Source organism: Amblyraja radiata, chromosome 7 (genome assembly GCF_010909765.2).
Source record: "Amblyraja radiata isolate CabotCenter1 chromosome 7, sAmbRad1.1.pri, whole genome shotgun sequence".
Classification (NCBI taxonomy): domain Eukaryota; kingdom Metazoa; phylum Chordata; class Chondrichthyes; order Rajiformes; family Rajidae; genus Amblyraja; species Amblyraja radiata.
In genome coordinates this window covers 38415552-38429225 of record NC_045962.1, presented here as the reverse complement: position 1 = coordinate 38429225, position 13674 = coordinate 38415552, and the positions used below count along the sequence as shown (strand labels likewise).

Here is a 13674-nt window from a genome sequence, read left to right as displayed (position 1 = left end):
GGGTTAGGCCTCACCAAAGTCTTATAGAGCTGCATATTATTATATTCAAAGCCCTTAGCAATGAATGCAAGGATTATATATACCTTATTTACCACCCTATCTACTGCTGCCATCTTCAGCGAGCTATGAACTTGGACTCTAAGATCCCTCTGCACTTCAATGCTATTAAAGGTCCTGCCGTTAACTATATACTTTCCCCTTACATTCAACCTCCAAAGTGCAACACCTAACACTTGCTTGGGTCACACCTTGGCCACTCCCTCTTCTCCCCTCCTCCATCGGGCAAAAGGTATAGAAGTGTGAAAACGCACACCTCCAGAGTCGGGAAGAGCAATCCTGAAGCACTTCCAGATTCAGAGCAGCCCTGAACTACTATCTACCTAAATGGTGATTCTTGGATTCTTTGATCAGACTTTATTGGCTTTATCTCGCACTAAACATTATTCCCTTATCATGGATAAGGCTGTAAATGGCTCGATTGTAATCATATATTGTCTTTTTGCTGACTGGATATCATGCAACAAAAAGCTTTTCACTGTACCTCGGTGCACATGACAATAAACTAAACTAAACCATAAAGAGTGAATTAAGGAGCGGTTAATGGATAGAAAATAGTAGGTAGATTTCATCAGTTTATGTTCAGGTTGGGAGGATGTGACAGGTGGGATGCTGCAGAGACCACAGCTGTCCACAGTTTACTTCAGTGATTTGGATAAGGGGTTCAAGTTTTGAGAGTCCAATTATAATCAGGTCCTGGTGGGACCACGCTTGGGATATTGTGCGCAGGTCTGGTATCCATACCTTTGGAAAGATCTACTTCAAATAGAGAAAGCACAGTGAAAGTTCACTAATCTGAAGAAGGGTCTCGTCCCGAAACGTCCCCCATTCCTTCTCTCCAGAGATGCTGCCTGTCCCGCTGAGTTACTCCACCTTTTTGTGTCTAAATTGATTTCTTGGTTAGGTCAAGAGTTTAAGCAAACTGGGCCTTTACTTTTTTGAGTTTAAACAATGAATCCTTTATGAGCATGAATAGATTTTAGCAAGCAGTTCTGTTGGAAAAGGTCAAACTCATATCAATAAAGTTAGTGTCCAATCAGTTATTCTATCAAAATCCCCAAAATATACACATTGGAAAACAGAAAATGCTGGAAACACTCAGCACGTTCGGCAGGACATGCGAAAAACAAGTTACTGTTCCGGGTGACGGAGATTTGTCAGAACAGTTACTTCAAGGTAAGGCAGCACACCAAATAAACAATTAAATAGATAAGGAAAATACCTGTAATTTGAGATTTTACAATTCCCTGGTTGTTTCAAGAACTGTTCCATATGATGAATTTCTAGATCAGAAAGCAATTTATATCGCTTCATTTGATATAAGAGTTCATTACAAATATCCAGATTTAGTTCCTCCAGTAATTTAAATAGGTCTTGGGCATTCTCCACCCGTTTGCCTGTCGGAATGTGGTCACTGCATAAGAATCTCATGTCCTTCACCTCCTCTTCATCCAGCTCTCCACTTATTTTCAGCAAAGTCAAGGTTTTGTCAGTAGCCATCTTCTCCCTTCGTAACCCAAAAGAAAAGCAACATTTCAGCATAGAAATAATTGACTGGTACTGTTAGATTGTGCGAGAGCCAACAAAGTCAAGACCAGGAATGGTTTCAGGTCCAGATTGTCAATGGGAGACAGGCCCCTAGGCCCAAGGAGGAGAATCAGGGATCGGAAGGAGGGTGGACCAAACAATCGGTAGAGTGTATTGAGGTGTGTTATAATTAGTGATGGAAGTGGGGGGGATGGGGTGTATGAATAGCAATTAAGGTTGAAGTTAACGTTTGGGTGAGACCACAGATGCTGAGTTGTGTCATCAGATTTGTAGGTGAAATAATTTCTGGCCAGCAGATGGTAGGTGGCACACTGGCGTAGTAGGGCTGCATGGTGGCCTAGTAGAGCGGCATGGTGGCGCAGTAGTAGAGCTACTGCCTTACAGTGCCAAAGACCTGGGTCCGATCCTGACTATTTGTGCTGTCTGTACGGAGTTTGTATGTTCTCCCCGTGACCTGCGTGGGTTTTCTCTGAGATCTTCGGATTCCTCCCACACTCCAAAGATGTACAGGTTTGTAGGTTAATTGGCTTGGCAGAAATGTAAAATTGTCCCTCGTGTATGTATATAGTGTTAGTGTGCGGGGATCGTTGGTCGGTGTGGTCTCGGTGGGCCAAAGGGCCTGTTTCTGCACGGTATCTCTAAACTAAACTAAATGGGTTGGATGAAAGTTATGAGCCTAGGATAGTAGTGATTGATGCTCAGAAAGGTATGGGACGGTAGTTGGGGAGGGCAGGGGTAAATCAAATGTGAATGCTAAGGGCTGAAGCATTTACAACCATGCTCAGGCAGAAAATACTGAGTGAATGATCCATCTCAACTGCCTCTTCAAATCCTCCCCCCCATTCCATCCCATTCCATTCGCTCTGCAAGAAATCAAGAAATGGATAAGAGCACTAGATACAGCAAAGGCTAGGGAATCAAACATTGATCCAGCTCCAGTACTGATGGTACACAAAAATGCTGGCGAAACTCAGTGGGTGCAGCAGCATCTGTGGAGCGAAGGAAATAGGCCGAAACCCTTCTTCAGACTGATGGGGGGTGGCGGGGAGAAGAAAGGAAAAAGGAGGAGGAGGAGCCCGAGGGTTGAGGGATGGGAGGAGACAGCCCGAGGGCTGAGGAAGGGGAGGAAACAGCAAGGGCTAACAAAATTGGGAGAATTCAATGTTCATGCCCGCAGGATGCAGACTCCCCAAGCGGAATATGAGGTGCTGTTCCTCCAATTTCTTGTGTTGCTCACTCTGGCCATGGAGGAGACCCAGGACAGAGAGGTCGGACGGGGAATGGGAGGGGGAGTTGAAGTGCTGAGCCACCGGGAGGTCAGGTAGGTTCTTGCGGACCGAGCAGAGGTGTTTGGCGAAACGATCGCCCAGCCTTCGCTTAGTCTCACCGATGTAGATCAGCTGACATCTAGAGCAGCGGATGCTCCACAGATGCTGCTGCACCCGCTGAGTTTCTCCAGCATTTTTGTGTACCTTCGATTTTTCAGCATCTGCAGTTCCTTCTTAAACACCAGTACTGATGGCTGCAGTCCAGAATAGCCGTGTTTCTAGCCAAGTTTTTAGCAATAGCTCCAGACACCCCAAAGCCTTTCCAACATCCAAATGTCACAGGTTAGGTATGCGATGGAATATTCTGCATTTGCCTGGATGTGTGCAGCTCGATAAAATTAATGAAGTTCTATACCATTGAAGAATATAGCAATCCATTGGAACCCCATTCGCTATCCCAAACATACATTCCATCCTCCATTGGTGTACTATGGCTACAGTTTGAGCCATTCTCCAAAGGCATTTGAAGAATACTTTCTGTACTGTATGATTTTTACAATGCATCTGAAGAAATTGGTAAGTCTTGGAGAAATGATGAATTTCCATTAGTCTCTTGAAAAAGTCAAGGAGTTGGTGTGCTTTCTTGGCTGTTGCTTCAGTTGTTGGATCAGGACAAATTATTGTGATATTTATGGCTATGCTCTTGACCATCTCAACTTTAACACTATTGATACTGACTGGGGCATGTACACACTTTGCTCCCTGAAGTCAATGACCAGCTCCTTCATCTTACTGATGTTGAGGGAAAGTCTGTTGGCCTGACACCATATTACTAAGCTCTCTATCTCCTTCCTGTACTTTGACTGGTCATTGTTCAAGATCTACCCCACTCTGGAGTTAGAACAGAATTTGGCTGCACAGTCATGAATATACAGGAGGCAGGGAATTCATCCTCGTGGAGCATCTGTATTGAGAATTATAGTACAGCATCCTGTGTCGCCTTTTCTTACTGACTGTGGTCTATGGATCAGGAAGTCAAGAATCCAGTTGCAGAGGCAGGTGATGACTCCGAGGACCATTCACCTCTGACTCAAGGGCAATTAATGCTATTTTTTGCTGTCCATCCAATGCCACTTCCCATCTTAATTATTTCAGAAGCTCTGCAGTGCAGTGGTTGATGGTTGTTGGTCTGAGGAAAGGTCGGAGAGATCCCATGTGGGAAATTAAGGTGCTGAGATATTGCAGATCGGTGATGAGGGGCAAGGGAAACAAAATAGCAGTGGGTCTCTGAACTAAAAGCAGAAATGATTGGGGATACTCAGTTGAATGGGCAGCATCTGCTGAGCAAGGATCACAATTATGTTTCAGGAAAATGAGTTTTCATCAGATCAAATTTCAGACCACCAGAACTGTGAGGTAGAGCCAGTCAGTGTTAGTGAAGAGCATGCAAATGCTAAGCCATAGCATTGAGCAAATGTGACCAAATGCCTTTATCTCTATAAATGAAGAGTGCCAGCTTCAAGCCCCAATAGGAACATAGAAAATAGAACAGTATAACACAGGAACAGGCGCTTCGGCCCACAATATCTGTGGCGAACATGATGTCAGGTTAAACTAAAATCTCCTCTGCCTGCACATGATCTATATCCCTCCATATCAATGTGCTTATCCAAAGGCTTCTTAAATGCCACTATCGTTTCTGCCTCCATGCCCACTCGTGGCAGCGCATTCCAGGCACCTACCACTCTCTGTAAAAAAACTTGCCCTGCACATCTCCATTGAACTTTGCCCCTCTCACCTTAATTCTATGCCCTCTAGTCTTTGACATTTCCACCCTAGAAAAATGGTTCTGACTACCTCCCCTATCTATACTTCTCTTAATTTTACATACTTCTGTCAGGTCTCTCCTCTAGACACAAAAATCTAAAGCAACTCAGCGGGTCAGGCAGCATCTCTGGACGTTTCGGGTCGAGGCCCTTCTTCAGACTGGAAGTCAGGGGAATGGGAAACGAGAGATATAAAAGGTACATAGGACAAATAAATGAAAGGTATGCAAAGAGCAACAATGATCAAGGAAACGTGGAGCCCACATTGGTCCATTTTTGGCTATGGGGTAAGTGATAACTAATTATACAGACAGTGACTCTCAACAAGGTGACAGTGAAGCTAGTTGACTACTAGGGTGGGGGAGGGGATGAGAGAGAGGGGGTTCATCGGCACCCCCAACCTTTGATGCTCCAGAGAAAACAATCTAGCTTTGCCAACCTCTCCTTACTGTTAATACTCTCTTATCCAGGCAGCATTCTGGTAAACATCCTGCACCCTCTCCAAAGCCTTCACAAACTGAAACGGGACGGCCAGAATTGCACACAAACGCGGCCTAATAAAGTCCTATAAAGGTGCAACATGTCTTCCTGACGCATATTCAGTGCACTGACTTCACCAGTCAATTTACTTGTGTTCCCACTGTGAGGGAGTTACGGACCTGGACCCCAATTAAATCAGACCGACATTCCGGTTGGTCGAAAGACTGAATTCTTCTCAACCCAGACGAAATCCAACTCTGACTAGTTGAGTATCGGAATACGTCGCCTTTCAGCGCTGGCCGCTGGTAAAAGATGAGGAAGCCGACAAGGAGCTGTGGGAACACAGAAAGTGCCGCTGCGCCGTTCTGTGGCCGTCTAAGTGGAGGCAATCTGCCCTCGACTCACGGGAAATCGAGAGAATTGTCAACTGCTTCCCCCCACCCCCCTTTTCTTAGTTTTTTTAATTCAAATGAGCCGACCATGCAATTCACCGAATATACTTTTCCTGCGACTAATTGTTTCGAACTAAGAGATGTCACCATAATAATTCACGACTATGGGAAGAAAGATTAAAACTTACTTCGTGAGTTTTGCGTTGCCTCGAAAGGTTTCGGACGGGAACAGAGCGAACAGCGAGAGGCGATCCTCTCTGCGATTGTCTTCGTTTTGAAATTAATCTAAAATCTTGTTCACACTGGATAATGTAACCCTCGGGCGGAACAGGGGGATCTCTTGGTCACGTACTGGCTTGAGTTTGAGGAAGGACGTAAGTATAATATTTGGACGTAAGAGCTACCTATAGGTTGGTTTCACTTTTCCGGGAGTAACTGAGCCAAGTTTAAGCTCCTGTAATAGTCCAGGAAATAAATCGATTTCACGCTAGCACGGTGGAAACGCAAGAGACTGTATCGGCTGGAGTCCTGGGCAAAAAAACAGCGTGAAGAAGGTCCCGACCCCTTTCCCCCCGCAGATGTTGCCTGTCCTGCTGAGTTCCTCCAGCACTTTATGTCAGCCTAAAATGTCAATGAGCTGCACAAGGAAACTGTCAAGGTCCTCGCTTCCAACAAATCCCTGGGACCATACAGTGCATGGAAGTTCAGCGTGGACAGGATCACGTCTGGCTGATTACAAACATTCTTAGGAAGATCTTTACGATTCGCCCCACATTTGTTCTCAATAACCCTACAAAATGTCCCTCTTCATATACAGATTGAAGGCTGATTTTCCGGCAACATCGGTTCCAGAGCCGTTCTTCCGGGCCAACATAGGTCACATGTTAATGAATTGACAATTGATTGATTGATTATAAATTAAAATTAAATTAAATTTCTTTATTTATATAGCACATTTTTAGTCAACTTGAATTGACCCCAAAGTGCTTCACATAATTACATCCACACACACAGGCAAAGGTGGGTGAAGTGTCTTGCCCAAGGACACACACAGGCAAAGGTGGGTGAAGTGTCTTGCCCAAGGACACAACGACAGTATGCACTCCAAGCGGGATTCGAACCAGCTACCTTCCGGTTGCCAGCCGAACACTTAGCCCTTTGCGCCATCTGTCGCAATTATACCTTTAATAATCCTTTACAGGAAATTACAGTGCCACGACAGCTTCAAGACAGACATAACACCACACATTTCCTCAAATGGCTTCCATACTTAACAAGTTAAAATACAAGTTAAATTACAAGTTAAAATACAATTAATTTAAAAAAAAGTGCAGTTATTTATGCGCATTATATAACCTTATAGCAGCTGGTAAACAGGACTTCCTATGTCTCTCAGTTTTGCACATTGGTGCAATCAGCCTCTGACTGAAGATGCTGCTCTTGATCACCTTCAGGGCATGGAGTGGGTGAGTGGGGTTGGTCATTATAGAACCTAGTTTGTTCAGAGTTCTGGCCTCTGCCACCTGCTGGACCGTTCGTTGCTCAGCCCCGACCACTGAGCCGGCCTTCCTGATTAGCTTGTCCAGTCTGTTTTTATCCGCTATACGGGCGCCATCTCCCCAACAGGCCACAGCAAAGAACACAATCCTAGCCCGCTAATGACACCCCCTGCAATGTCTCTAAAGCACCATAGAGTTCCAGAAATGTAAATAAAACAAGTATAAAATGTGAGGTACACAAAAAAGCTGGAGAAACTCAGCGGGTGCAGCAGCATCTATGGAGCGAAGGAAATAGGCAACGTTTTGGGCTGAAACCCTTCTTCAGACTGATAGGGGGTGGCGGGGAGAAGGAAGGAAAGAGGAGGAGGAGGAGGAGCCCGAGGGCTGGGGGATGGGAGGAGACAGTCCGAGGGCTGAGGAAGGGGAGGAGACAGCAAGGACTAACAAAATTGGGAGAATTCAATGTTCATGCCCGCAGGATGCAGACTCCCCAAGCGGAATATGAGGTGCTGTTCCTCCAATTTCCGGTGTTGCTCGCTCTGGCCATGGAGGAGATCCAGGACAGAGAGGTCGGATTCGGAGTGGGAGGGGGAGTTGAAGTGTTGAGCCACCGGGAGGTCAGGTAGGTTCTTGCAGACCGAGCGGAGGCGTTCGGCGAAACGGTCGCCCAACCTCTGCTTGGTCTCACCGATGTAGATCAGCTGACATCTAGAGCAGCGGATGCAGTAGATGAGGTTGGAGGAGATACAGGTGAACCTCTGTCGCACCTGGAACGACTGCTTGGGTCCTTGAATGGAGTCGAGGGGGGAGGTAAAGGGACAGGTGTTGCATTTCTTGCGGTTGAATGTGAACTGAATGTGAATGGAATGACCTGCAGAACCCATCACTGTCTCCCCAGCTCCATCCGGACACGCCCTGGCGGTCCCCGTTACCACCCAATGGTGGGAGTGGTCCCTAGTGGAGGTCACTCTATAAGGGAGTCCTCCCCCTTTACATCGGGACCTGGGGTGGAGAGTGTTACACAGAGTTGTGGCGTGTAATAAATATTTAAGTTGGTTCAAGGACTCGCCTGTGACTTCTGCGGCGAGGAAGAGAGCATGCTCCATATGCATATGGAGTGTGAGAGATTGCAGCCCCTTTACGATTATCGGAGGGAGCTGCTTCTCAAGTTTTGACTGCACCTTAGTCTCACACTCCTGATCTTTGGTCATCCGATACTGAGGATGGAGGGTCGGGAGGGAGGGGGGGGGGGGGTCTCCCGGTCGGTTTGCTCCTGGGCCTGGCGAAGATGGCCATTCGCAGGTCCAGGCAACGAGCAGCCGATGGTCACACTCCTGTCTAATATAATAGTGTCTAAGCGTCACGACCCACGTGTGTTATTCAAAACCATTGATTCTGTTTTAAATGCCTCACAGCCTGTCTGCCTGGAAGCATCGTCCGAATTGTGCAATGACTTCCTGCACTTCTTTATTAATAAGGTTGTTTCTATAAGGGCTCTCATCTCAGCTCCTGCCTCTGACCCCTCTGTTCCGGCCCCATGCCTGGTGGCATTCGATAAGTTTGTGCCTCTGACATTGTCGGGTCTAGAGGATGTGGTTAGCCACATTAAGCCGTCGGGTTCCCCTTGTGATGCTGTCCCTCCTCTTCTTTTTAAAGTGGTTTTCCCGAGTATAGGGAAGTCGGTTCTCGCCATCATAAACAGTAGCTTGTGTTCTGGGGTTGTCCCCGTAAATTTTAAACATGCAGTAGTGCAACCACTACTTAAGAAACCCGGCCTGGACCAAACTGTTCTGGCCAATTTTAGGCCGATCTCCAAGTTGCCATTTATCTCTAAAATCATGGAGAAAGTAGTTTATGCTCAGCTGAAACTCTTCCTGGATGAGCACAATATTCGGGAGGTTTTCCAGTCTGGATTCAAAGCTATGCATAGCACAGAGTCGGCTCTGCTAAGGGTTTTTAACGACATCCTCCTGGCAAACGACTCCGGTAATTATGTGTTTCTTGTCTTGCTGGACCTATCTGCTGCCTTCGATACAGTGGACCATGGAATTTTAATTTCCCGATTACAGCGCCAAGTGGGCATTTGTGGCAGTGCCCTGGGACGGTTCAGGTCCTATCTGGCAGACAGAACCATGCGTGTAAGCCTTGCTGGCTTTGAATCCTCCTCCACTCCCTTGGCATATGGGGTTCCACAGGGCTCAATTTTAGGGCCCCTGCTCTTCTCTCTATACCTACTTCCTCTGGGCTCAATTTTAAGAAGGCATGGCATCTCCTTTCACTTTTACGCAGATGATAGCCAGTTATATATGCCACTCAGGAAAGAAGACGACTATTCTCTAAAATCACTTCTGTCTTGTCTTGAGGACATTAAGTCCTGGATGGCCTTAAACTTTCTGGGACTTAATGAAAAAAAGACAGAGGTGATTTTGTTTGGCCCCAATGGCTGCCGTGAACCTTTGTTGACTTGGGTCCACTGGCATTGTCCATAAAGCCAACAGTTTTAAACCTGGGTTTTAGGATGGACGGTGATTTTAAACTAGATAAACAAATAGGCGCGGTGGTTAAGTCCAGCTTCTTTCACCTAAGGAAGCTGGCAAAGGTGAAGCCCATCCTCGAGCGGCAGCATTTTGAAACAGTAATCCATGCCTTTATTACATCTAGGCTGGATTACTGTAACGCACTCTACTCTGGAGTCGCACGAGCTTCATTGGCTCGTCTCCAGCTGGTTCAAAATGCTGCCGCTCGCCTTTTAACCGGAACTCGAAAGAGGGAGCATATTACGCCAATTTTGGCCTCCCCTCACTGGCTCCCAGTGCACTTTCGAGTTCATTTTAAAATTCTTTTATTTGTTTTCAAATCGTTGAATGGGCTCGCCCCGCCTTACCTCTCTGAGCTGCTCCACCTATATGCTCCTGCCCGGTGCCTCAGGTCAGCTGATCAGCTGCCCCTTGAGGTACCAAGGTCTAAGCGGAAGCTCAGAGGGGATAGAGCCTTTTCTGTTGCTGCTCCGGCACTCTGGAACACCTTGCCGTTGCACATCAGACAGGCCCCCTCACTGTCCATCTTCAAATCCTCCCTAAAAACTCATTTTTATTCTCTGGCTTTCGACACTGGCTGAGACATTGCTCCTGTTCTTAGTGCTTTTAATGTCTTTTAATTTTTACTGTTTTTTAGTCCTTCGTTTTACGGTTTTTAATGGTTTGTAATAACTTTTTGTCCATGAGTTCTCATGTACAGCACTTTGTGGCAACTGCGGTTGTTTAAAGTGCTTTATAAATAAAGTTATTATTATTATTCCAAGGTGGAGTGTGTCGGCGACTCCGGGGGAGAAGGTGTAGGCAATGGCAGTGGGAGCGGAGGGGTGGGTCGGTGAAGGGGCCAACTGAACAGAGCAACAGGAGGTGGCAGCGGTCGACTGGGGAATGGGCAAAGCCACTGCCAATAGCAAGAAATAGCAGCAGATGAGAGAGGAGGAAGCCCCACGGTGACCGAGCGTGTTAGTCCGGTGGTGGAGGCCTCAAGAAAGTGCTGTGCCCAGAGGCTGCAACACGATTCACAACAATAGCTGCGTCACTGGACCGTGCGGTGGGTGAAGATGGACTCACTGGCGCACCATGCATGTTGGGAGTGGGATCGGAAGCCGGGGCTCTAAATGGCCGGGAAATAGTGGGAGCTGGGGCTGGGTCGGCAGATCCGTATGCTATATCCAAAATCCATTATAAAGGGGTATGTTAAAATGAGGGTTTACAGTGTTGTCTTTGCGAAACAGTTAATTGAAAAGGGATTTTGGAAAGCAGCCTTTTAAATGTGCCCAGTAAATTTGAGAAGGCTTGACAAGAAGTTCAGACTTCCAGGGGGTGAGATGAAAATTGAACAGAATGGTGGGATGAGGGGTTGTGAGGTGGTGCGTGAGGACCAGGCAGAGTAGAAGCACGAAAAATTTAAACATTGAAACGACAGGGATAGAATTAGATAAGGCCAAGGAGACTCATAAGGAATAGGAGTAGAATTAGGCCATTTGGCCCATCAAGTCTGCTCCGCCATTCAATCATGGTTGATCTATCTCTCCCTCCTAACCCTATTCTCCAGCCTTCTCCCCATAACCCCTGACACCTGTACTGATCAAGAATCTATATATCTCTGCCTTAAAAACATCCACTGACTTGGCCTCCACAACTTTCTGTGGCAAAGAATTCACAGAACAGACCTTCAGAGATATATACACCCAGGAACATGTTGTCTCCCTCCACTGTGAACCCACCAATGAAGATAGGTTTGAGAATTCTCTGCTCCCCCTTCCAAGGTCAACAATCAGCTTCTTGGTCTAGCTGACATTGAGAACATGATTGTTCTGCGACCATTCAATCAGATTTTTTTATCTCCCTTCTATACTCTGACTCATCATTATCCACTATTTGTCTGACAACGGTGATATTACAGTGAATTTAAAGACAGTTTTGGAATTATGTCTGAATACACAATCATGGGTATAGACAAAGTAGAGCAAGGGAATGTGCTCTGAACTGTGCCTGTGATGATGATTATCGAGGAAGAAGTGATGTTGCCATTTTATACTTATTGTGGTCTACCGATGAGGAAATTGAGGATCCCTTTGCAAAGGGATGATCAGAGACCCAGTTCCCTGAGTTTGATAAAATATTTGGAGGGGATGATGGTGCTGAATGCCAAGCTGTAGTCGATGAACAACTGTAGTCGACGAACAACAGCTCCATGTATGTGTTCTTAATGTCCAAATGGTCCAGTGGAGAATGGAGGGCCATATCCATGCATATCCATGTGCATATTTAAAAGCCTTAAATATCACAAGCATATCAATTTCCATCACCAGCCCTGGCAGCACATTCTTGGTACCCACTACTCTGGTGCGGAGAGCAGGATTTGGACACGACCACTACTCTGTAAAAAAACGTGCCCTATACATTTTCTTTAAACTATCCCTCTCTGACCATAAAATTATGCCATCTAGTCTTTCCACCCTGGGAAAAGGGTTCTGACACTTTACCCTCTCTGTGCCTTACAATAAATTCGGGGGCTGTGAGAGTCCAGGAAGGCACAGCAGGAGTTATCCCTATTGAAGTGGGCATTGAGCTTGTCTGGGAGAGATGCCTCACTGTCACTTGAGCTGTCCCCTGGTTTGCAGGAAGTGATGGCGTGTAAGTCCTGCCATAGTTGGCGAACGTTTGTCCCATCCTCCAGTTAAGAGTGAAAATCCCTTTCAGGTGTTTAGATGTTCATATCAAGGTCATATATGAATCTGTGTCGCCAGACTTAAATGCCTGAGATCAGGAAGTTAGAAGATTATAGACCTCCTGGTTCATCAAAGGCTGGTGGGCGAACACTTGGATGGTTTCCGAGTCCAGTCTGAAGGGTCAGGACCTGAAACGTTACCTACCTATGTTCTCCAGAGATGCTGCCTGACCTGCTGAGATACCTCAGCACATTGTGTTCTACTCGGATGGTTTTGTGGGAACACACTCCTCCATACATTTTATTTATTAAGTTGGTAACATTCATTCAGGTCTGTTTCCGAGATCTTGAACATCATCTTGTCTACTGACTCCAAGCAATCCCAGAATCATTCCTCTGTCTCCTCTGACCAACTCTGTAGTTCTCACTGCTGGTGCTGCAGTCTTGTCACTGCCTTATATGCAGGAAGAAGGAGCACTGCTGAATGGTCTGATTTCCCAAAGTGAGGGATGGAGCGGTAGGCATTTTTGATGGTGGAATAACAGTGGTCGAGGATGTTTGATCCTCTGGTGCTACAGGACACCTTGCGCAGGTGCTATCGCAATGTTTAAGAAACATTCAGACATGTACATGGTTTGGGTAAGTTTAGAGGGATATGGGTGAAACGTGGGCAGGTGGGACTAGTGTAGATGGGGCACGTTGGTCAGCGTGGGCAAGTTGTGCCAAAGTTCCTGTTTCCACACTGTGCGACGCAATACTCCATGACACATGCTGGTGGTAGTTGGGAGATTTCTTGGCCTTGTTGAAGTCCCCGGCTATGATAGGAAAGACGTTGGGGTCTACTGTCTGGTCATGCAGCTCCTCCAAAGCTAGATGAATATCTGGCTGGGGTGGGTTATAGATGTTGGAGATTAATTCCCTCGGGAGGTAGAAGGGACTGCACTTTACTGCTAGGTCTTCCAGGGGTGGAGAGCAGTTGGACACGACCACTACATCTGAGCACCACTAACAGTTTACCATGAGGCAAACACTACTGCCTCTCCCTTTCCCCAATGACTCCATTCTGTTCATGCAATGAATGGAGAAACCACAAGGCTGGATGGCTGTCTGGGGAGCTGAGTGTGAGCAACGTCTCTGTGAAACAGAGCACACAGCATTCCCTCCTCTCTCTTTGATAAAGCAGTCTTGCCCCGAAAGGCCACAACATTATTTTCTATTGATTGTACATTGGCCAGCAGAATGGTCAGGAGAGGTGGTGGTGGGGGTGGGGGTTGTAGTATTCTGTGCATCAGTCTTACTTGCAAGCCGGAACATCAGCCATGTTTCCAGACACATTGGAGGCCTCCCCAGTGTTTTCTGACACTGCACTCATTGTGAGCTTTCCTATCCATGTACT

At 46.5% G+C, this 13674-nt stretch overlaps 1 protein-coding gene and 1 long non-coding RNA gene across 4 annotated transcripts in view; both read right to left on the bottom strand.

The window, feature by feature from the left end:
* LOC116975307 (caspase-8-like) overlaps window positions 1–6465 on the bottom strand; it is a 32632-nt gene extending 26167 nt beyond the window's left edge. For all 3 annotated transcript variants that reach the window (XM_033024225.1, XM_033024226.1, XM_033024227.1), the window contains exons 1-2: window positions 5760–6465; window positions 1280–1564 (exon numbers count right to left, since the gene is read on the bottom strand). In XM_033024225.1, the coding sequence (XP_032880116.1) occupies window positions 1280–1557 (278 nt within the window). In that variant the 5' untranslated portion in view covers window positions 1558–1564; window positions 5760–6465. The remainder of the gene's footprint in view (window positions 1–1279; window positions 1565–5759) is intronic.
* A 6004-nt stretch (window positions 6466–12469) lies between these two features.
* The window catches only part of LOC116975310, an 18331-nt gene continuing 17126 nt past the window's right edge, over window positions 12470–13674 (bottom strand). The window contains exon 3 of the long non-coding RNA XR_004412591.1: window positions 12470–12541. This is a non-coding gene — a long non-coding RNA (uncharacterized LOC116975310). The remainder of the gene's footprint in view (window positions 12542–13674) is intronic.